Here is a 24,158-nt window from a genome sequence, read left to right as displayed (position 1 = left end):
AATAGAAGAGCCAGTTCCGAATAAACTTTTAGCCACTTCTTTCACCTCCACCTCGCTCCGATAAGTTTCACGCTGCTTTTATTATTAAAAACATTTAGAAATTACACTCGAACGATGGTGTCCTTTACACGGTAACGAATCATCAAACGTTTTGGTCCTACGATTAAATTAAGTATAACAAACGGCTTTTTTCTTCATTTTTTTTCTCTCTCTTCCTCTGATATTCCACGTGTCGACGATTCATTTTCGCTATTTACATAATTATGCAATAATCTGATTGCATAGGAGCGGAGCCTGTAACTCGTAACACTGCGAACACTGTTCGACAAATGATCCGAGACGAACACGTTCATTTTAATAATATCCTTACGCAACAAGCTCGTCTCATTCCTATTAGATTTTCTCTATCTCCTATCTCGGTTATGTACCTTCAGGAGAAGTTAAATGTCGAGGCAGTGGCGCGGCTATTTGGTAAGATTCTTTCACCTTGTTGCATAATTACGTCGGAACAGGCTCCGCGCTCATTGTGACCAAGGACGAGACCGAATACTTTCTGGCGCAGTAGAAAAAAATTAATCCTCCTCTGTTTGGGAGGCAGCACGCGATAAGGTAAGTATATATACCTGGACAGAGGTCCTTTTTACGAAACGTTTCATTGTATCGTACAGACACAAGCAATGATACCTTACCCTTAATAAGAAGAAACGCAAGGGAAGAAAGACTCTTAATGTTTATATTCTTTATGAACGAAAATAGGAGGCCACAGACTTAGACCTAGGTTACACTGATAGAATATACTAGCTCTAGTAGGAAAACATCATTTACTACACCCATATAAACCAGGCTAGAGCACCATGGTACTAGCGCCAATATACTACCAATGTAATTTAGTCTTTACATTTTTTTCTTAAACTTCCCTTATCTAGAAAATGCATCATTACAAGTGATCGTACGCGACAAATGAAATGATCGGTAATAAGCGTTGCATTGCACTTCGCTTGAGATCAATGTTCCTCGGAACGAATGAAATCGAAAAATATTGAAAAATAGACCGTATCTCGAGACACGAAGGATGCAAAGATATTTCAAACGAGTCGCTCGCATGGTCTCGACAATATGTTGTACAAAAATATAAAATAAAAAGATCATGCATACAACTGTATTAATATATATAATATATATATATGTATATACATGTAGACGCGGCACCGCAACTCGCGTGACGCGAGAAGATCGTGGTTATATTATCCTTGATCACAATGCTCACACACGTGATATATTTATCCGATTTTTCTCGTATAGAATATAATTCGCTAATAATTCACCTCTGTCGGGGTAATTTTGTACAATTTCTCTTAGCCAATCCAACGGATTTCTTTTAGCGCAAATACATTGTGCCGACAATTTCGATCGAATTCTTGATTGTTCTTTTCTTCTGTGTACTCTTGACGATGTGTGTCATCCACGGCAAGTGAATCCCTGGCTCGTACGTGTTATTCTTCTTGGAAAACAAAAAAAGGAAAATCGTTTCTCATCCAGTGAAATCACGAACATAAGCATCGTGGAAGATACATCATGGAAGATAATTAAAAATCACTTAATAATAGATGTGTATATGTATATGCGAAGCATTAAACTTATCAACACCAAAAATAAAATCATTTTCAGTACTTGACGGAGATATCGAATCAAATCTACGACCAAGTCCGTTCGAGAACAGTATGGAATATAGATTTGTTTCTCGCGTCGTCTGTTAAATGCAGATGTTCATAAAGTCTTTAAACGGACAGTAAAAAAACAAAAAAAGCAAACACCCTTTAAACCTCGGCTGACATGGAAAGAAACGATGCGTACGAAATTTGTGAATAATTGTCGCATCTCACGCGTGTAACAAGGAAAACGTGTAGGCTCTATGCTAACACATACACACACACATACAACGCCTTGTTTCTTTGCATAATCCTTTCGTTTACATTGGTACGTTATTGTATGCATATAAAATTCAACTTATGTAACGCCGTGGCCTTGGGATATAGACACAGGATACAATAATTCCAATTGATCAAAAACATACATGCAAATCAACAATAAGCGTACCCTTGTTTAGAGATAAACCCTGTGTGAATGTGTTTGAACTTGCAATTTCAAAATGGTAAGTCTTACGAAGTGTCATAAAACTAGCAGACTCCACTAATGAATCCACATTAGTGGAATACAAAGTTTGTTTTTTTTCCTAACAAGAGAATTCATTCCTATACATTGATGATGCGGAACAAGTCAATTTTCGTTCGACATATTTACAGCGGTATGTTTACAAAAGAATTCGTTGAAAATGTAAATCATTTTGTGTTACCTCTGCATCTCTGTACAATTGACAAACTAAATCAAAGAACGTCGGTGCTCGATATAATTAGGTCCAGAGACACGCATCGGCTCGTATAGGGTTTGCAATCCTGACAAATTGGCAGAAGTGCTTGGATCACATAAAGAATTCCCTGGATCGGCTAATGTGCAGTCACGACGCAGGTCTGTCCAGTACTGATATTTCTATTAGCCTAAGACCACGCATTGTTGGATCTGTTAACAGCAGCCCACGTGGCTTATAGACTCTGTCATTTTGTTCACTAACAAACTTTGCCACTTTACGTAAGCACTTTTCATAATGGGTCTCTGTACATATATAAATCAGGTAACCAGTAAGACAGGCCAGGCAACCTTCACAGTATGTAGAGCAAGTGGCTTCTTCTGCTTCTTTGAAGTAGTTGTTCAATTGATTGATCGTGTATTCAAACGTCTGTCTATCCAGCTAAATTGGAAAATAAGATTACAAAAAATTTCCTATAAATAGAATAAGCTTAGAGAAACTACCGATTACTAGCTTCTAAACAAATCAGGACAATAAAGAAACGGTATTATATTCCTTCAACTTCCGATGCATCCTATAGAAAATTTATGTAAATAAATATAAATGTGTAAGAAAAGATTATAAGAAAATATAAACAAGAATTAAACAAAAATAATCAAAAATATGTTCAAAGCTTCTAAATGTCAAATAATCAAAATTAATTAGTATTTCAATTACATACTCTGGTTTCTAATCCTGCTGGGAACTGTGTTTGAAACTTAACCATAGTGCCTTCACTGTAGTCACGTTGTATAAAAACTTTCTGACAATTCGGAGGAGGCCCCCCACCTGCTTGCCCTCGACCAGCTGACATGTCCTCCAGGGGTGTAAGGACAGCGTGATTGCCCTAAAAAACAGAACATTAATTATTATTTGTGTTCGAAAAATGTGTTTTCAGAATTCCAAACAATCGTTCGTCCGCTATTTTCACGCGTAGATTGCGATTTTATTTTACGTCAATTATATTTGGGGTGCCTAACCACAAAACCGCACCCAAATCTGTATCTGAAATCATTTGTATTGCATCCAAAATTGATCAATAAATCAAATGTCAATTGATTTCAAAATTATACAATTTGAATTCGAAATAAAAGCAATTGAAACGACGAAAGATCAAAAATGTTTCTCTGAAGCTCTGACAACGAAAGAAGGGGAAAGAGAGAATGAAAGGTGGACGAACTTACTAATGGCATTTTGAGCTTCGTCTTGACGATTTGATAGAACAGATCCGTTGAAAATAATCTCGACTTGTCAGTCGAACACGGAATAAGTCAGTAGAATTGGATTGATTACTGAAAGATGATTTTTCCTTAGAAAATCACGGAGGACAGTGGTCTAACTGACGGACTACGGCACGACAGCGTCGCCATGAAATGTGCGCGCGCAATTCATGGTAATTGAAATATACGATTCATGGTACACTTAAAAAATTCAACTAAACTAATTAATTATAATCATTTCTCAATTTGTTAACCCGAATATACACAAAATCTTGCCATAAAGATACCTAAAAAATACCTGCATGTTATTCCTTTTAAAATTATAGAGTTGAATGATAGCTGGAACTTTCATTTTTGCTTTTTTTTAAATAAAAAAGTGAGCTATTAAGTAAATTAATACCTTATAAAATACTATAAAAAAGATTAAACAAAATAATGTTATGAAGAAAAATGTATACCTTTTTATTTAATAATGTTCTGTTGTTGCATAAAAGGAAAGAATGTATGACGCAGATTAGGCCCACTGGTCCCGATGGTCTACCACTAACTGACGACAGCGTTTCTAGATCCACCAAATAAAACGTTCACTGTTCACTATTTTATAACTATAAATGACCTATGATGCTATTAACAACGTTATAATATAAACCTACGTTTTTTGCGGTTAATGAACCGCAAAAATTGCTTATTTTTCGAAAAAAGCAATTGCCCGTTTTCCTATCTTCGCCGGTTACCATCAGATGACGCCAACATGGCCGTTTCAAATGTTCACATTAATTTAAAACTAAAACATTAAAAATCACACACATGTTCAGTTCATTAAATTATTTAGTATTAAATAATATAATGTAGATTTTTTTTATGCAATAAAAATATTTTATAAAAAAGTTTAATTATTAATTTATTTTAACATCGTTTTCAACACATCCCAGCCCTATGAACAATTCTCAAAAAACCATCCTCCTATTATATTATATTTGAAATTTCATTATTTATATTTCTTTTCCAATAATGCATTGATTCCTAATATTAATATTTGCATTTAGATGGAGCTGTTTATCTGACAGCTGTTTTGTATATCCATATATCGTGTTCCAAATGAAAAGTTTACCGAATAAAGAGTGATTTTATTCACAAGTTTTTACTGAGCTGCTTTTAGTTTTTTATTGCGTATTGCAATAACGAATTTACATGCCAATTATTACGTAGATTTAGTGAGTAATCTTGTAAAATCAAACTACTATTTATTCAAGGATGTTTACTAATCGTTCGTTCGAAGCTGTGAGTTTCAATTCACAAGTGTCTGCCGCAAAGTATGTATTACAATTACTTTTATTTTATCTAAAATTAGTCTATTATTAGGCTTTACTATCCACATTTTTTTCAGATCAGAACAATCGACTAGTGTTCAGACAACGGAAAATGTTTATGATGAAAATGCTACACAAACAATAGAAACAAAGAGCGTTGAGGTATTCATAAATAATTTACAATTTTCAAATATGTATATGTACAATGGATGATTCTTTTGTAGACTCAAACTATTGTTGAAGAAAAGAAAAAGCCAGAGATAAATTATGATAGATTGGCTCAGTTTTTAAACAGAGTCACACCAAGTATATTAGAGGCTTTAGATGAATCATATGGAACTACAGCATTTGAGGATTATGATCCAAACACTAATGAAGATGTACTTACAACTACACAGCTTGTGCAAAAAATTACTACTATAAGTGAATTAGATTCTCAGGTACTTATCTTTCATAATTATTAACATCTTCAAACTAAAGCATCATTGTTCAATTGTATCATCAGATGAAAATAAGTGATGTAAGTTGGAGTATTGGAGGAGGAACATTGGCTGTTTCCCATGGTATCCCTTATCATGAAACATGGTGTGATCATGTATCTAAAATAGAATTGTATGATCAGACCAAGGAAGGTAGTTTCACAGATACTCCAAGCAAAACATTAGAAACAAATGCATGTGTGACAACATTGCTTTATCATCCGACTGAACCATCTATTATAGCAGCTGGATTGTTTAATGGTAGTAAATCTACTAAATAAATATGTAGACACAGTCATTGAGAAATTAATTCTAAATGTATTGTTTATATAAAGGTGATGTTCTTGTTTGGAATCTGAGGAAATCAGTGACACCAACAACAGTATGCACACATGGTGACTCTGTGTCACAAATACACTGGAAAGCAAGAACTATCAATGATGTGTCACTGTTAGTAAGCTCTAGCAAAGATGGATACATTTATCTCCATACAATGTCTAAGACTACACGGTAATTATTCCGCTTTTAAAACCACTAATTTAATATATAGAGATACTTTTATTATTATAACTTCTTTTTTAGATTAAAAATAGCCAAAGAACATAATCCAGTTGAAAGTTCAAGACCGCGTAGCGCAGGTGGATCACGTGAACGTGCCGTGATGTCTGGATTATGCATTACTACCTTTGATTTCTCGTCCAGAGATCCCATAATCTTTGTTGTGGGTACTTTGTGCGGTGGAATATATAAGTGTAGTTTGGATCACGTTGCTCCTATCGAAGGTATGTATTTTAATTACATACAAAATTTATTATTTTAAGTATGTAATTTTTCATTGTTAAATGCAGGAGATGAAACTCTTATGGATCCTGTCATAGACAAGTATGAGAGACACGAAGGTAGTATTACATGCATCAAATGTTCTCCAGTTCGTAATCTTTTTGTCACTGCTGCGACGGATAAAGAGATACGTATATACGATTTCGAACAGGTACAAGTTTTTCTCGTACACAGTTCATTTATTTATCTTAAACCATGTAATAATTGAAGTTCTATTTCTTGTACTTAGCACGCATGTTTGCGATCCATTTCTTGTGAGAATACAGTTGTGGGATTAACATGGTTAATAGGGAATTCTGATGTATTAGCGACTTACGGCGCCAGTTCAAACATTAGACTGTATAACGTTACAGACGGAAAACTTGTAACAAATGTAAAATTCGAGTCATCTGACAGGGAAAATGTTAGCTGTTTACGTGTAAATGGCAAAAAGTAAGTACTGAAACATGTAATCAATAATTTATGGATATAATGTGTTATATTTACTTTAAAGGGACATGGCAGCGATTGGTGACACTCAAGGAAATTTAGAAATCTGGAGAATCCCACGGCAGTTACCCTAAACATGTTTCTGTTCAATTAGTAATTATTGCTTTTTCTCCATTGTATAATTGTTGCTTTTTTATTGCACTTCATGTAAAATATATTAATTTTTGTACAACATTCGTGTCTGTTTTTAATACAAGTTAAACTTAGAGCTTGATATTAATAACGTATGATTATTATATCAAATATTCTTTGCATTCAAAAAGTAGACATTTCGTTGTTAAAAATAGCTTAACATATTATTACCAAGCGGTAAGTATTTGCCAATCGGCATACAGCCAAGTAAGAAATGTAAATTAAGAGTTAAAGTTTTATAAGAAAAAAATGAAAAATAACAAAGTTAGGTTGTTGCATTAGTATTACCTCAGTGATATATCTGATCCCAGATCATGTTACACTACTCGGCAAGCGAACTTTGCGGCGTCTCAAGGGGTATACTCCCAGCGGTGGGATCGAGTTCTTCGCATTTATTGAATCTACTGTATTCAAACGACGTCCTCTTAAATAATAGCTGACAAAATATATTTGTAAAAAATTTGCAGAATATTTTATTCGTACTTTTAGTAAAGTATTGTAAACATACTTCTTAAATGTATTTTACACCCTTCATATACCAGATGCAAAAATTTGCACTTGACGATCTGATAATTTATATACATATTTTGCTACTTCTGGCCAATTATGTTTGTTTCTAATAGGATCAATTCTCCAATTAATTGTCATTATTCCAGTTGCATCATTGGAATATCCTGTTTTCAAAGGTTCAACCATAACAAATAAATGAGCCATATATTTCAGAATATCTACAAATGTATCAGAACCTTCATGCTTATAAGTATGTGTCATAATGCAAAGCTGAGCAGTCTTGTCATGTTCAATGAGTGATCTTAAACATCTTATACAATACATACATTGCTTCAAATTAAGTCCAAAATTATAAAGATGGCTTAAATCATCAATTATAATAATTACAGGTTTATTATCTTTCTTCATTTCATTGTATTCATTTTTAATAGTAATAAATAAATTGTCAATTACTTTGTTTATTGTCTCCATGTCAGGTGCATTAATTTTTATTGATTCTATAAAAGTAACCTTGCCTTTTTCTTTTAATAATGAAAGATTGTAACCAAATTTCATACCCACATTATGGTAATGGTTGAAAGTGTTATGGAAAAGTACAAAACAAATTCTATAATCTTTCTTTAATGCATCTGAGATAATTGCACTTGATAAAAAATTTGCATTGCTATAATGCTGCTCTTCGATTAGTATTACTTTTCCACCCATATTTACTTTATCAATACCAAGTATATCAGATACTGAATCCATTATGCTGCACTTCACTTATCCTAAAAATAATAAAGGAAAAATTCTATTAGAGCGTTTTAAATCTAACTTATAACCCATTAAGCTTAAAGGTTAGCTTATGAAAAGTATGTAATCTTACTTACAAATTAGACTATTTTTAATTTTGATATAAATTAAGCATTACTTTCATTATCAAGTATTTTTTTACTTCAAATAATGTGAGACTCTACCCACCAGACCCTCCAAACTGAAAGTGTTAGATATTATGTATAGCTCAATGACAGAAAAACATGATCAAGGTGCAAGCGACATACGCAAACAAGTATAGTTCCATTACTATTTCAATACTTGTATGCAAATTTATTTGACACAGCAAACGAATAAAAAAGCAAAGAAATACAGGAATATAAAATCATCTCTTTCGGTTTTACAAAAATGAACGAGAAGAGACTTCCGACCAGATCGTTGAATAAAAATGAGCATCCTATTGCATCTTAAATGAGCGTATTTTATTCCACTGCATACAAAGTCAACTGTCTTCCATCTTAACGCATCCCCACCATTTTGTGATGGAGCCTTGACTCGAGAGCAATGACTTGATGAAAGAAAAGATACAGAGGCTATATTTAAACTGAATCTTTCATTCTCCTTGACTCTTGCAATTTTAAGTTTCTTTTTATACCCCGACAAGAGTTGCAACTATGAAAGTTAAGAGTATTGTAACTGTGGAGTTAATTTCCAATGAGTCATCTGAAAAGTTTGAAATTTGAAGTTGATGATTCTTGTGAAAGTAGGCAACTCATGCTGTTTCATTTCCTTCCTTCCTTCGTATTGCGTGACAAAATAACTGATGACGATATTCTCAGCACAGTGATAAACCTAGTAAACAGAAATTTAAAAAATTAGAATCAAATAAATATATGCAAACTTGACGTCACGATAAAACTCACTTGTTTTTCTAGCGAAACGTGACATACTTAAACTTCCTGAATGTTCCACAGTGGATTTCCTTCACCTTCTGATAAATATGCTGAAGTCATGCTGAACAGCACATACATTATCTACGTACGTAACTTATAATTCCTCTTGTACCTCTATGAGAATCAGCTGAATTTTAAATGACATTACTACTGTATATCAACGATATTTTCAAAATCATGATAGAAACAAATTACTTTGCAATTACTATATATTACTTTGAAATTACTCAAGACATTGACCTTCATATGCATCAAGACCACAATTAGCAAATTGGTCTTAAAATATCACAATGGAATGGTAGGGAGGATATTTAGGGTTCAGGTACACACAACATTAAAGCTTTATTTAAAAGATCTTCCGAGAAATGTTCCTCAACGGTGCGTCCTTATAAAGGACAAGCTTCACAGAACTTCCGTCCTGTAAAGGATCTTCGAAACCCGACCTAGAACGGCCGGGCGTTCCAGATGTTCGTCCTTAAAAGGACGGTTTCAAATTCTTGTCTTGAAAAAGACAGTTTAAGAGATCGTTTGCCCTGAAAAGGACAGATTTCGTGCATCCCAGAAGTTGCTACTCCGTAGATGAACCATTTGCGGGCCCTGGGTAGGGCCCTAAAGAAAAAAGTGATAGTAAAGAGAAAAATGTGTGGACGGGATATGCGTAGTGTGTTTGGATGTTTTTTTTTTAAAGGCCAGAATAGGACTAAAGATTGTATGGAGAATAAATTGGACGCATCATAGCTACCATGTGCTTTTGGCTAGTTTCTTCATACTGATATGAAAGGAGAAAAATTATAAGATTAAGAAAAAAGAAAGTGGATAATAAAACAAAGGGATTATCCTAGGTAAGGTTAGAAATTTTCTTCTCATTTGCTATGTGTGTTCTCTTCATCCATATTTTGTTCAAGAAACGGCTCCACTCGTTTTTTGGATAAACATCAAAGAAACTTCAATGCGTTGTATGTGATGTGCATGTATGTATGCGAGTATCATAATTCCTTTCCTTTCCAATGTGACACACGGTGATTTCCTGTTGAAAATTTTCAGTCGTCACCCTGTGGCAGCTTTCACTTCGCTTCGTGCCGTATCTTTCTTCACGATCTCTCCGAAGGTTCTCGTACTTCTACGTGTTAGTAATAATGCTGTGATGTACGGTAGTTGAGAATATGTGTGTCCAGTGTTCATTTGATTGAATTTTGCACACGTGACTCACATAAACGCGTTATTTGTCTTTCTAACATTAAACGAGTTCAAATAGAAACCCCTCTCTCGCTTCTTCTTCTTTTCTTCTGCATTTCCTCTGTTTCTTTTCACATACGCATGCGTGTATATTATGTATATGGGATTTAGATATCTGTACGCGTGTGTATATGTATGCATGCGGCGTGCATGCCTGAGTGTATTGTGCTGGACTGAAATATTCCTTACAGTCAATCGTGACGTATCTCACGAATCAACGATTTCTCTTCTTTTAACTTTCTAAAAATCATCCTCGCACCAAATCCTTATCTCTAGGCAGAAGAGGAGCCAAGAAATTCTTCTTTCGATTCGTCTCTCTCAATTTCCTCAACAATTTATTGCACACCGAACAATTCTCACTTCTTTTCATTCACCTTTCTTCTTTCTTCTATGGATATATATCATCGTCGTCGTTTTTCGTCAAACTCCCATCTTCCCTTTGTGGAACTTTTCTTCCATCTTCAATCATGCTCGCTCGCTTTCTCTCCCTCCCTCTCGTTCGTACACATGCATTCTCGGCTGATTTTTATACACTGATTTTTTTTGGCGCTTTTTGTTTTCAAAAAGACATTTTTTTCTGGTGGGTTTTTTTTTTTTTTAGAAATCCGCTCACATTCACTTCAGTCTCGCTTAGACTCCATTTTTTCTCTTGCTACCCTTTCCGTCAACGACGACCTTGAAAGACAATACATTCCCTTCTCATAATGAATTCTTTCTCCCTTTTCGGTGCCGCCACTTTATTCTCTTTCGTTTACCTCTGTATCCATTCCTTCGCGTTTTCATAACCTCTTCTACCTCTCCTCTTCTTCTGCAACTAATACAGACACACATCGATCGCTTCGAAACGCGTGAACATACTAGAATAACAGTACCAAAATTACGATATAAACGATTACGCTTTAGGTACGACTTGGATATCTCTCTCACTTTATATATTGTTCTCGAAGTATTACTGGCTCTCTTTTCTTCGTCACGTTTCCCTTTCGTTTCCTTTCCGGAGGATCACCTCGATCATTCGAACCATCGTCACTCACGTTAAAATCGCTGCGCCGTAATAGCTGTTGCCCCTCGCAATGGAAACGTCGACGCGTTTCCTCTTGAGATAAGAGAAAAAACGGCAAAAAATAATTGTACCTCTATCGAGCCTCGTAGTAGACGATTATACATATAATGTTGTATATTCGTGTATCGAAAAAATTTTGAGTCTTCCTTTCTATCACGAGAGTGCACACTCCTTTTATTTCCGCACACCTTTACTTCCTGCTTTTTTTTTTTATCTATTCGGTTCCTCACTTTTTATTATTCACGAACAGTTCTCTTCGCGCCGGGACACGCAAACACGAGACGATTGTTTTGCCAAGAAAACAACGGGATGCGCGTCGAAAGGTGGCCAATCAATCAATACTGATCTTTTTCCCCGTCGATCGCGCGCGCCATTTTGTAATAATCTTCCCGTCATTCTCTTGTCTCTTGTTCTTCAGTTTTGGTCCTCCATTTTCTTTTTCTTTTTTTTCCTTGGAAAAAGATCCGACAGGAGTTGCGTCCAGTCGAGATTCATTCTTCTCTCAGTAAAAATGATGATCATGCGTGATTTGCGACCGGAATGTATTTATATCGATGCTTCCTCGGTATAATACGTATGTATAAGTGAACGGAAGTGACCAACTTTCGGAATGATAAAGGAATCTCTCTCGTTCTTGCGCGTAACCGACGGTGGTCCTTCGATTTCTTCCTCTTCTCTATTCGCCACCCTTCTTTTCTTCCATTTCATTCTTCTTCCTTCGTTATCTCGCCAAGCCTGAGGCCGCAGAATGATCCATGTCTCGACTGGATCCTGTTTTAAAAATCGTCAACTCGAAACGTACGGCTCAAAAATACGCAGCAGCGGCAGCCATATTTATATATCCGAAAATGAACTCTTCTCTCTTCCTCCGTCGTTTTTCTTCGCTCTTCCATTTTCAACATAACAAAATATTCTCTGTTGCCCGCTTCCTACACAATTCGCACGATCCGAAATTTCTTTTCATATGTACAATTGTTTAAGAATCGTTTACGTTCTTTTTTAGATCGTTTATCGCCAATCGATCCTTCCCCCCCGTGTTTAACCACGCGAAACGGGCACCCTTTTAGTACAATATATATAATACAATTATATTTCTTATGTATGAGCTTCGTAGTCGAACCTTAAACGTACTTCTGGTGTGTGTGTGTTCTTTACGTACAATAATAGATATACATTAAATAACTCTATTCTTATGTACCCTAAAAACTTGACAGTAAATTGCATCGTGTCCGCGACGGAGTTATCGAACTGACACGAACGGGGGAAAATCATCGTTCTCGGTTCTCATCGTCATTAGCGAGACAAACAATTCATCGTCTCGTCTTTTCCCACCTTTTTCTTTATCATGTTTCCCTCGTATCTTCACGTATTAGCGTATATATCGCTGTCATCACAGAGATCGCGACTCGGTGTATCCTTAATTGTATCTAATGATTTTTACTGCCTACGATAAACTCGTCGCCTCTATTATTTCGTTGGAAACGCGACAGAACAAAAGTTCTGACCATCTTCTGTTTTTTTGTTTTTTATATAACCTTATTCGGGACTCGTGAAGCCTATACCTCGCGAAGGCAACAGGGCTGACACGATAATAAAATACCATTTTTTTTTTTATTTGCTTTGATTGATGCTTTTTGCTTTTGTGCCCGCTCGATACGGATATCGGGCGACTAATTCGGTGGTACATTTGAAAATCAGAGAATCTTTGATCTTCGTTAATGCGCGAGATATGAAGGAAAAGAAAATGGCGACCTGTCGCTTCCAAAGTATAAGCTTCGTTCTAAAGTAGTGCCTTTCGGTGCACACCGCGCCCGATTCTTCCTCGCTTTGCTTTTTTTATTTTTTTCTTTAACTTCTATCGTCGTTCAGTTTAAAGCAGACCAGAGTTTCGCAGAACAATGCTCTGTACAGCGATGCTCGGTGTAAAAATATAAGCTTACAAAAATGAAAGTAACAGAAACGATTCGAAGAAGAAATGCCACGCGATTTGTAGGACAGTACTCGTACGGAGGAGGAACATCTGCGCGTGAGAGGCCATTTTGTTTTAGACCATTTTTGTACTTGATATTATGCTTTCTAAGCGTTTTCAAACTTTTTAATCCTGATCGATTAGTCTCCAAAATGGAAACACATCAAAAGATGGAAGTCGATCAATCCTTCTTTTCTATTGGACATCAGATCCTCTATAGAGGACAGTTTAGAAATCCTTGAATACAAGTAACAGTCTAGGTTCTAACCTTTCAGTCCACTTGCAAAAAAGGGAATTTCTTAAAGAAAATGAGGATGTAGAGACCCCTTTTCCACTGCATTTTCTACAGAAGCAGTAATCATCATATTACATTTGAAATTGTTCATTTTGATCATTCAAATACCATCCATATGGTAGAGTAAAATTATTATTAAACTGCTTCCATAAAGCGTACGCAGCGCCAAGATGGAGACTAGGTACACGATTCAAGATTGCGTCCATAGTTACTTATTACTGGCCAATTAAAATTGGAACGGACATGTCTGGCAGCACGTGTAATTTAGTAATTGACGGTTCGACATAGAAGCGTCATAAAAAAATAATACTTTCTATCTTAAAAAATGAATTTCCTCACCGCAAACGTTGCTCTCTCCGCGTCGAGTCTCGAAACGAAGAATAGAACGGAAACGAAATTAAAGTTATATGTCGCACACCGGCTACCACTCGTAGGAAAAAAATTATTGTCACGCACGTGCGGGCGACGGCACAATCGCTGTACAAATTCTTCGCTTACACACATTCTCAAACATCCATTCTGACTGACTGTATACATATTTTTCAGTATTGATCGCAATGGTGCGAACCGCTCTGCACGTGCGAGATATGGAGAACCTAAAACGGACGCGTTTTTCCTTACGAATCCTTTTCGAATAACTTTTCTCTCTTCAAGCTGCTTGGATTTCCTTCCAAGATTCTTTTCTATCCAGCGTACAGAACAAAACACGTCCGTTTTTTTCTTCTTTTCTTCTTCTTCAAGAGCCAGAGGCTCTTCCCTCCGTATATATAATATTTAATATATATATATATATTTATATTTATCTCTCACGCTGGACCGCAGGCATACTTGTTTGGCACACTCGCATGCACGCGCACATTCATTTTAATCCTTTCTCTCTCGGTCATTCGTTTACAGACGCGTACATACTTTCTGGAAACACTCGCAAGGTAATATATCAAGGTACATGGTCGAATCTCGATTTGCTAAAATAGTCAGTGCGTTTTTCTTGCCGCCATAACGGCCGATCCGTTTCCCCTACGCTTAATTTTAATTTTAGCCGCACATCAGAACGATACGGATTTTCTATGAATCGTACGTAATTTTATTTTTGCATCCTTTTTTATTCTTTTGATACGAGAATATTTTTGCTATCTGTTTTTCCTTTTGAATTCAGTCGTGGAATAAAAAATAAAGAAAAATGAATTATCCGATCGCGCATCGCGCTGGTGTACGGCTTTGACGGACTTTCACGAAGCAGCAGCACGAAGAAGGATAAAAAATATTGTCATCGACAGGCTCGTCATCAGAGATGCGACTTCTCCTTGCTACCGTAAGTAAAAATCGTATTTTCACTTAACCGCGATGGTCTATAGCTCTTTGAAAATGTCTTTTTCATTCATTTTCGCCGATCGATCGATATGTATACCTGTCATGCGACCACTCAGCGTGTTTTTATTTTTGCACCTTTTTAAATTCGAAAAGCGTCGCTTCGTATTCGAAAATCGCTCGATTCGAATGAAAAGCAACGCCAATGAAAAAACAGATTTGGAAATATGATGGAATTTGCCTTCTGTGTGATCCCATGACAATACAACACGATTTTATCCATGGTATTATTTAAAAAAAGGAAAAAGAGGTATTGTTTCGCGCCAACGATTGAGATCAAAACGTGTGCCCCGAATTTTGCCGATTCTACCCGAACGGCGATAGGAAACGCATGTATAACGCGTTCGCTGCGGGTGCCGGGCGCATTTCCACCGCGGCTGAAGTCTTGATCACATTATATTACTTATCAATATTATGTTCACTTATTTCATTCCGTCCACAGCGAACGCGTTAAAGAATCGAAATTAAAACGCGAAGAAATAGAATCTTAAAACACACATGATTGAAAATCAAAGAAAAAAAAGAAAAGGAGGCACAACTAAAACAAAGTAAAATGAACGTACCGAATTCATATTGATTCTTAGACTAAAATTAAGCTCTAGCTTTTTTCCATTAATTAAAAAAGAATATACTGATTGAGATACATGTAATAGTAGACCATGACACGTTTCTAAAAAGACAGAGCTTTTTCTCTCTTTCCTTCTTCTTCCCTTCCCTTTTTTTTTTTTGAACCTTTCTCTCTCTACTCTCTGCTTCTCTCAGACCTTTCAACTTAATTCTAAATTTAAGGCTTAATTAATTAATCGACATAGTGTTTCGTGTGGCTGTGTTTTGTGTCCCTGTATAATGATCAGTGCGCTCTCCTTATGAAATCGATGAGCTTGTTGATTTTCATTTTTCTTTTGCATCTCATGAAAAATCAATAAAACACGATATATATTATATTGAGACACGAATCGCGTCCCGAGGTACCCTCGTGAAAAATACTTTTGAGGAGAAACCGTTTCGAGACGCGACGCGATGATTTTTTTTTGTTGTTGTTTGACGTTGTCGTTCGAAGACGTTTGGTTCCATTTTTTTTTTTTTTTTTTTTTCTTTCGACGAGCGGCTAATTTTTGTTCGCCTGTACTTTCGTTTTATTTTTTCACCGCTGAACTTTCTATGATTTTTCGTTTAATTTTAAAAAGAACGTTCGACGAGCGCCGGTATTCTTTCCTTAACGAGAATTGAGTAAGGATATGCAAAATTCGTATGGGATCTCTTTTTCTCTGCTCTTTAGCGTTTCTCTACGCACAGAAGAACCTTTAAAGACGTACAAAGCGAAAGAAAAATAAAAAAAAAAAAAAACTCGATCGAATAACGTTTAAACGTACCATAAAAATTTCACCTGACCAAATTTCTATCTTAATCGCCTAAAAAATACCTATATATCAAATTAAAGTAAATCGGAAAAAAGAAACAAAGAAACTGTTATTTCCCAATGTCATTAACCTAAAACTATATACGCGAATGATTTATAAAAGAAAAAAAGGAGCACACCATGATAAACCTAATTAAAAAAAAAAAGAAATTAAAAGAAGAAAAAAAAACACAAAAGAAACCAAAGTTGTTCGGATAAGAAAAATGATTAAATTATTTACTTAATAATCGTGGTACTCGAATCGAAGATACTCGAACGCGACAGAACTTCCAATTCGATGAGAATTCGCCTTTAAGAAGAAACAATCACTCCACGTTTCGATCGAATGAATCCGTAGGAATAGTTTTCAGGCGTCACCGATGAATGTGATCAACAGAAGACGGTAAGAATAATCCCCGTTTCTGTTTCTCATGGAAGCTCCCAAAATACTTAACTTACATTCGGAAAAAAGAAAAACGCATCATCTGACACGATGAACAAAAAAAATTCGACTGCGTTAAAGAAGAACAACTCTCTACGTAACAAATCAACAAACCAAAAACATGTAACGCGATAAACAACGTCTGTTATTAACACGATACACATTTACAGCTGAATCATTAAAGCATACGATATACAATTCACTTTCGAAAGAGACCAGCAAAAGAAAATTGTTTGTAAGGTACGAAGATACGTGGTAGGATGAAGTTTAGACGTACAACAGCACATATATTGGCTCTATATGTGCTTTTGTACACCATACAATGTTCGTCGACGGATGCATCACGGTGTGCATATTTCTGTGTACAACGTGTGTTAAGTAACCGCAATCAATAGTTCCTAATGCCGCGTTCACATCAATGCGAACCTATTTCACGAGCGTTATTGGGACTAACGAAGGGTCACCAATGGCCCTCGGAAAAGATAAGAACTTTGGATAGCGGTCATGATTACACTAATTATTTCAACGTATCGTTGAAACTTAAATTTAATAATGGCCCCAAGAATTGCTAAAAAAAGAAATATCATTTATGAACGTTGACTAGTAACATTCTACAAATAATTCGTTTAAGAAATTCTCTACAGCCAAATCGTTAGAAAATATTAAAGCTACTTTTTAATATTCATTTCAGTTATTGCAATATAGCTTTATCTTCCTCAGAATCATAACGAAGATATAGTAATAAAATACGCGTTAATGTGAACCAGACGCAAGGCTTAACACACTTATCGTTAACGCAATGGAACCATGACACATCCGTGAAGCCTTCACGAGAATCTTAATTTTTTGTCTTATCGATTATTACTCGATCTTTCGTGTAACTCGCGACGAACGATTTTGTACGTTACAATATCACAATAATTGCCAGCCCAGCATGGATCGTTTCTTTCGCCCAAGCTTAATTTTGAAAAAGAAGAAAAAAAAAATCGCTTCTTTTCGCTTGCGGTGTTACACTTTTAGATTCGATTCGCGGAAAATATTCGTGTACACCGGAAACGGAACGAAGCGTACGTACGTGAGTGATGCACGACCGGAAGCACGTTTCAAAGAGAAAAATTCGACACGACCTCGATTCGATTATTTATTTTTTTCGCTCGAAACGACCCAAGTTCTCTGGTTGGCTCATATATATAATTAGAACTACTAACTATATTCTCATCTTAAAGTCACGAAGGTGGATTACGACACACACAAGATGGACGTACTCGATAGAGTTCCTAAAAGAACATTGTTTTTCATTTTTCTTTTGTCGCGGAAACATTGCACCCCCCACATCATTTCTCTTCAGTTAACGCTATCATCGAGCATTTTGTTTGTGTTCTACGATCGCGCGCGCGTTACATCCCTTAATTACTAGATTTTAGGATAATTAATAGTAAACGCTTGAAGAGAGTGCAGGGTACCGGAGCCCCTCAATTAAGACAAAGAAAAACATCCCCTATTATGTTCTGTGATAGAACACCAATTAACACACTAGTGTTATCTTTCTTTGCCTCTCGTGTTGTCTCTCACGTTTCTATTCCGAAAGAAAGCTAATTTTTTTTTTCTTGTCATCATCGTACTTGCACTTCTTATATTATACCCCAGCTTAACTTTTAATCATATACATATAATATATAATATATATATATAATATAAGTTGATCAGTTACCAATTAAAAATTAGTAGTACCTATAGGGTCATCATCACAGCTAATTTCTTATCATTTTTAAAATTAATATTATCGATTGGTTGATTATTCACTTTGTAATTCGTACGCTCTTTCATATGCGTCCATCTAGCGACGACTTCTTTTTTAACACACTTCAAGAGCACCCTCCCGAAAGATCAACCCTTGCAACCTTTGATACGCGGTGGTATTCCCCCTTTCGTCTGTTCTACTTTTCTTCGCACACACATACTGACTATTTTTCGCTTCTCTGCGAGACTCGAGCTGAAATATTGCTGTACTTGAAAGATCCAAATCCTAGTTTGATGCTCTCGATCGGAACGGAACAAAACGCCGTTGCCATACCGAGAATCATTACCCCCCTTACAATATGTATACAATACATATATACATAATACACGTCTGTCCCCTCGTTCGTATATGTACACTAAATCCTTTATACACGAAACAATCCGTTATTCTTTTTTCGTTTTTTGTTTTTTACAAACGCTGCAGAAAATTACAATTTCCCTCCTGTCGATTTATTTACAGAATTCGTCTGTGAGACAATCTCCTCGTACCGTTCAAAATTTAATATTCAATCAATCTCCCATAGGACGGCAGTGTTGAATTTTTTTTTTTTTATTTTTAACCTCGCGTCCGATGAGCTCAAGAGAATTTCTAATACCACTTTGAAAAAATTTCATTTGATCCGAGTTAGAAAAAGACTCGAATGTATAGACTAATCACTGGGCAAATACTAAAATTCTTATCAGCCAAATTGTTTCTAGAAAAAAAAAAAAAATAAGGATCAATTAGAATCTATAATAAACATACTCGATTCAAATCAGAAAAAACGAGAATTTAAATTTGGCACGGAAATTAACCCTGCCTAATTTTCAATTTACAATTCAGACGCTTCCTCTTCCGTCGAGAGCAGAAACTATTTAATTTGATCGAACATTCGGATTGACTCTTATCAATTACCCCACTCATGTGCTACAAAAGAAACTGATTTCGTTTATCAGAAGAATTTCGATTGAGAGTGTGGAGCTCTCGAAGCGTTCTTAACTTGAAATTTCTTATCACGAGAGAGACTGATGCTGAAGAAACTAACCAAACCTGAGAAAATATTTAATAATCGAATTACGAAAAGGGAGAGAAACGAAGACGAATTATTTCTTTTTACTCTCGTTAATTCTGCTCTAACTTTGTCTTCGAGTAAACCGTTGCACGGCAACGTTTTACCCGAAAGGAAAATCAGAACGAACCGAGACGGTGGTTCGATGAGAACCGGTTGTTGATCGAAACGAATATTAGATTTTACGTCAGAACTCCTGTCAACCATTTTAAACGCGATGCACAGCTGTCAGAGATGCTATAGATACGATTAAAAATTTTGCTTTACTGGACTACGAGACGATGGAGAAAGTAATTGAAAGTTCGAAATTGCACATTTTTTCCTGTCTATCCTCTCATGCAGGCACACACAGCCACACACACGCATGGATGCACTCGATTGAGATCGGCATATACATACGCAAACTTATTTAATTTACCTTACAGCTAACTTACAAAACGAAGAGAAAAAAAAATGATAGTTATACTAAAGATGTATTTAAAAAAAAAAAAAAACTATGCCTTCTTTTAAATAAAAAGAAAAATAACGGATTAGTTAAAACACCACCTCAAGTAAATTTGGTCAGTCTACGTATTTAAATATATCCGTGTTTCTTTTGGGTCAAAAAAAAGGGGAAGATTGCGAAAAAAAAAAAATTAAAAACCACCGTTGTCATTTTATAATGCAATATCTTTGGAAAAAAAAATTTGAATTTCTTTGTTGAAATATACGTTGCATTTATAACTAGATCAAAGAAAAAAAAAAAGGATTAGCCAAATTCTATAGAGAAATTCTGGCGATTAGAATTAAAAATTAATTCCAAACTTTACATTGGGAGAAATATGTAATAAAACTTGGTTAATTTAAGCGCAAATGTTACTTAATCACGAATTTACCGAAGAAAAAAACGAATAATCATTCATCACACATACATATCTGATCATTTTCATCATCATTCACTCGTTCAAACTGATCCGATTCATTCAATGAATTGTACGAATTTCAAAAAATTAATCCATCTGTATACACACTGGAAATTCGTCATTTGTATCTTATACATAGATCGCTTTGCACAATGATTGCAAAGCTGCGAAAATGAATAAGAATACCTTCGATAAAAAGAGGAAGATAAATAGAAACCAAAAATTTTCATGAATAAGATCTCGTAAGGATAATTTGATTATACCTTTTAAAGACTCATCGAGAAACGATGGATTCTATCAGAATATCAAAACCTTAACAGAGGTTGGGGAAGATAGTTAATTACCAATTAGAATCGTTAATTAGAAACATACTGAACGAATACATTGGTTTAATGCTAAAGAGCAGTAGATGAATATATGCAAACATACTTAAAGTTTACCCCTATACACTGTAAAGTATTTCTCAATGAAAAAAGAAGAAAAAAAAAAGAAAATAATAATTAGCATACATATCCTGTTAGCAAAGATTTTAGTAATTGTTTTGGAAAGAATTCCGGACAGAACGAAAAAGAATAAAACATACTGGTGTCATAAGCTACGGTGCTGAATTTTGATTGTAAGACGACGTGAGAAAAAAAAGAAAGAAAATAGTTATTGTTTCTAAAAATAGCTAATGCAGCTTTGCCTATGTCTTCGTACCATTTCGTCAAACAAATAATACAATCGAGTGTTGTGTAGTATATGTGTATGTGTATGCGTCTCTGCAAGTTAATCATATATAATAATAATCTAAAATACATACATCTTATATCTTCATAGACGGCGCATAATAGAATTGTTAGAAGTTATATCATATACTTGAATCACGGTTTCGCGGTGCAGACGCGCCTGCGTCTTTTTCACGCTTAATGTTTTTGTTTTTTGTATATAATAGCTTAGAGAACAAATAATGGTGTGTTCACACTCAGCATATCTATACCATGAGAAACTGAAAGGCGCTGGTGCTCTGTTACTACTTGCGTATTACTCGTTATCATCGTCTTTTTTTTTTTTTTTAAAGAGATTGTATTATCGCGCAGTTCTTCTCATGTAAACACTTGTGTTCTTTGTCTGTTTGTTAGTTTAAACGAGCAGCTTCACATCACCATACAAGAGGAAAAAAATACATCCTTAATCCAAGAGGGGGAGACGATAATATCGTACCTGTGTCCCTTTTCGCTTTCTTTAGAAGCTGGTTACCGTTCTTAGCGGTCCGTTGGTCTCTAGGTATCAGGCTTGGACGTTTAATATCATCTTGAGATGATTTGAAATATCGCAACTCCTGTCAGATTGCTGATAGCTGCACATCAGTCTCGTAGTCCAATGGCTGGGCGGTTTGGGAAGGCTCGCAGGAGACGGCGGTTCAGAGAACTTAGCACCCGCGTAGAAGCTATTTGTTGGACTGCCGCGAGGACTATAATCGTATCGCGACGGCGAATTCCTCGAACCCTTCGACGAAAAATTTGGGCTGCAGCTCAATCTACCAGTCGAATTTCTCCCATGAGATCTTCCACCGTTGTGGAAGTAAGTGGATGATGATTTGATTGCACTGGAACGGTGATGATGCCGCTCGAGGCCAATGTTCGGCGACCCATGCCGCTCAACTTTGTTGTTCAATTTTGGTACCGAATTCGTCATGGCTTGTTTATCGCACTTTCCACTTTTCTATCTCTCACGAAGTCAACCGACCCGTCTGTAAAATCAATTTAGTTCCTTTAATCTCATGCATCGACAAATCAACAATTTTACAACATATTACATTGAATAATCTATTTAAGCATGAGCATTAAAGGCACATTCTATTTTAACCGTTAGACTGTGTAAAAGTCGGTCAATTCCAAAAGTACTGATTTCTTGGAAACTGATAAATAACGGATTTCCGTTTGACTTTTTTTTAGAAAAAGTTGGATAGTGGACTCTAACGACGCAAGGACGAGTAATTGCGTCAGTTATTTACTGAAAAGCACGTTCTCGATAGAACTACGGACATTTTTCCATTAAATATGTGTTTTTTGGCACGAATATCCAATAATAAAGTCCGTGGTATTTTCCTAGCAAATAGAGCAACTGCTGACATTACCGATAAACGTAAACACGGTTTAATCAATAACACTGACCTCAGAGTGAGACTGCTCGTCAACAAGCACCAAGGAATATCGTTATCTAACAACGCAAAGACGCAACTGCAATATTGAAGAAGATAAAAAATTACATATTGTATACCTGGATTTTTCTACACGCAGATTTCATAGGAAATGATGAAACACACGGGGTACAAAATCAGTTAGCACTTTGAGACTTGAAAGTTTGAAAAAGTTATAGAACCATTTTATCAGGTTAACAAATGAAGAGTGGAAAAAATTCAAGACCCACCATTATACGTACAGTCAGAAGAAATGTCTCTGATATTAACTCTACTTATGAAATTTCACGTTTACCAACACATATGTATCTGTTATCTTTCACGTTATAAGAAAATGAATTCGTAGAATTTACTGTTGAACTATTTCATCGTATTGTGAAAACTACGTGCGAAGTAGGGAAAACAAACAAGTCGCGTCCGCCATCTTGTGCCCCTCCAGCTGCGTCGAAAAACGTGAGAGAATTTTAAAAACATGAGTGATTTTACGTGGTGAGAAGACAAAATAGGAGTAAAGGTGACCAACGGTCATCGAATATGGGCAGATATATAAAAATAACGAATAAAGAGAACTGTAAAAAGAATCGAAGCAATCGGGGCGAGGTAGCATTTTACTCGTAAGAGATTTGTGGGGTACCCCACCAAGTTTATTCCTCCGCGTTCCCCCTTCCCTTTTGCCCTGAATCACGAGATTATTGCGCAGTTACAAAAATCATTGAATACAAACATTGTCGGAAACTTCGTTGCATCTTTACACGCAAACTTGTGAATGTTATATGGTTAGATTCACACTATGTTAAAAATTATTATTTCTTTATTTACTCGCTTCCGATATGGTTCAAATAAAAATATTAAAGAGTTAACCTTTTAATGTTAGTCCAAACTTTTTGTTTACGATTAAAGTAACGGAATTGATTTTTGGATTACTTTACTTGAAAAAAAGCAGTATATTTAATTTTGTTCTTACGAGATCAACCTTGTGTAAACGTTGAATGTATTCGTTGTTGTAAAAACTGATAATCATCCGCCCAAGCAGCGCCCGTCAGTTTCTGCCTCTTCTTTCTCTTCTTCCTCTCACTTTAACCTCTTTTTTTTACTACTTCGCCAACTCACACAACACTCACTGAAACCGGATACTACGATCGAACTCATAAACTATGTGCGCGTAAGCACGTTCCTTCCCCAACACTGTCTCTTACCTTTGTGAAGACGCAAGCCTATCTTAAGGATTATGAACGTCCCCTACCACGAACGCTCAGCCAATACTTAAAAGCGTTGCAGCTCACGTGACCTCTTCCATCCAATCATGTCGTTCTCTCTTCGGATGTTTCCGGGTTTTTTCGCTAAACTCGTTACCTTTCCTTTA

At 35.8% G+C, this 24,158-nt stretch overlaps 4 protein-coding genes across 11 annotated transcripts; 1 reads left to right on the top strand and 3 right to left on the bottom strand.

Annotated features, from left to right (window-relative positions):
- Positions 1–61: 61 nt before the first annotated feature.
- On the bottom strand, positions 62–4,419 carry LOC117604161 (golgin subfamily A member 7). 2 transcript variants are annotated; one of them, XM_076691097.1, is made up of 4 exons: positions 4,278–4,419; positions 4,083–4,186; positions 3,087–3,251; positions 62–2,806 (listed from the first exon to the last, which is right to left on the bottom strand). In XM_076691097.1, exons 3-4 carry the CDS (start codon positions 3,216–3,218, stop codon positions 2,516–2,518), a joined length of 423 nt encoding a protein of 140 aa, XP_076547212.1. In that variant the 5' UTR covers positions 3,219–3,251; positions 4,083–4,186; positions 4,278–4,419; the 3' UTR covers positions 62–2,515. The 2 variants fall into 2 exon arrangements, with proteins under 2 accessions (XP_076547212.1, XP_034179874.1); XM_034323983.2 differs by lacking the exons at positions 4,083–4,186; positions 4,278–4,419 and adding an exon at positions 3,589–3,796.
- A 375-nt stretch (positions 4,420–4,794) lies between these two features.
- On the top strand, positions 4,795–6,916 carry LOC117604158 (cytoplasmic dynein 2 intermediate chain 2). The gene is made up of 9 exons (XM_034323976.2): positions 4,795–4,937; positions 5,012–5,096; positions 5,159–5,374; positions 5,440–5,674; positions 5,749–5,923; positions 5,996–6,195; positions 6,262–6,404; positions 6,483–6,685; positions 6,747–6,916. Exons 1-9 carry the CDS (start codon positions 4,879–4,881, stop codon positions 6,814–6,816), a joined length of 1,386 nt encoding a protein of 461 aa, XP_034179867.2. The 5' UTR covers positions 4,795–4,878; the 3' UTR covers positions 6,817–6,916.
- Positions 6,917–7,060: 144 nt separating this feature from the next.
- Positions 7,061–11,667, bottom strand: LOC117604160 (elongator complex protein 6-like). Of its 5 annotated transcripts, none has more exons than XM_076691096.1 (4): positions 9,061–11,667; positions 8,254–8,989; positions 7,383–8,151; positions 7,061–7,310 (listed from the first exon to the last, which is right to left on the bottom strand). In XM_076691096.1, exon 3 carries the CDS (start codon positions 8,129–8,131, stop codon positions 7,406–7,408), a length of 726 nt encoding a protein of 241 aa, XP_076547211.1. In that variant the 5' UTR covers positions 8,132–8,151; positions 8,254–8,989; positions 9,061–11,667; the 3' UTR covers positions 7,061–7,310; positions 7,383–7,405. The 5 variants fall into 5 exon arrangements, with proteins under 5 accessions (XP_076547211.1, XP_034179872.1, XP_076547210.1 ...); XM_034323981.2 differs by having other exon boundaries at positions 7,061–8,151; positions 8,254–8,357; positions 8,425–8,989; XM_076691095.1 differs by having other exon boundaries at positions 7,061–8,151.
- Positions 11,668–11,820: 153 nt separating this feature from the next.
- On the bottom strand, positions 11,821–24,024 carry LOC117603953 (uncharacterized). Of its 3 annotated transcripts, none has more exons than XM_076691099.1 (2): positions 23,769–24,024; positions 11,821–22,345 (listed from the first exon to the last, which is right to left on the bottom strand). In XM_076691099.1, the coding sequence occupies exon 2, from the start codon at positions 22,288–22,290 to the stop codon at positions 21,883–21,885; it is 408 nt and encodes a 135-aa protein (XP_076547214.1). In that variant the 5' UTR covers positions 22,291–22,345; positions 23,769–24,024; the 3' UTR covers positions 11,821–21,882. The 3 variants fall into 3 exon arrangements, with proteins under 3 accessions (XP_076547214.1, XP_076547213.1, XP_076547215.1); XM_076691098.1 differs by having other exon boundaries at positions 23,760–24,023; XM_076691100.1 differs by lacking the exon at positions 23,769–24,024 and adding an exon at positions 22,770–23,713.
- Positions 24,025–24,158: the final 134 nt, after the last annotated feature.

The sequence above is a fragment of the Osmia lignaria genome, chromosome 11 (genome assembly GCF_051020975.1).
Source record: "Osmia lignaria lignaria isolate PbOS001 chromosome 11, iyOsmLign1, whole genome shotgun sequence".
Classification (NCBI taxonomy): domain Eukaryota; kingdom Metazoa; phylum Arthropoda; class Insecta; order Hymenoptera; family Megachilidae; genus Osmia; species Osmia lignaria.
This window is presented reverse-complemented; position numbering and strand designations above follow the sequence as displayed.

Bases quoted from the DNA above. Each gene is read 5' to 3' on its own strand.
- LOC117604161 (XM_034323983.2), bottom strand. The intron at 2,807-3,086 runs GTATGTAATTGA...TTTCCAATTTAG, and splicing joins CAGCAGGATTAGAAACCAGA to CTGGATAGACAGACGTTTGA.
- LOC117604158 (XM_034323976.2), top strand. From the start codon at position 4,879: ATGTTTACTAATCGTTCGTTCGAAGCTGTGAGTTTCAATTCACAAGTG. The intron at 5,924-5,995 runs GTAATTATTCCG...CTTCTTTTTTAG, and splicing joins ACAATGTCTAAGACTACACG to ATTAAAAATAGCCAAAGAAC. The intron at 6,405-6,482 runs GTACAAGTTTTT...TCTTGTACTTAG, and splicing joins GTATATACGATTTCGAACAG to CACGCATGTTTGCGATCCAT.
- LOC117604160 (XM_076691095.1), bottom strand. From the start codon at position 8,131: ATGGATTCAGTATCTGATATACTTGGTATTGATAAAGTAAATATGGGT.
- LOC117603953 (XM_076691099.1), bottom strand. From the start codon at position 22,290: ATGACGAATTCGGTACCAAAATTGAACAACAAAGTTGAGCGGCATGGG.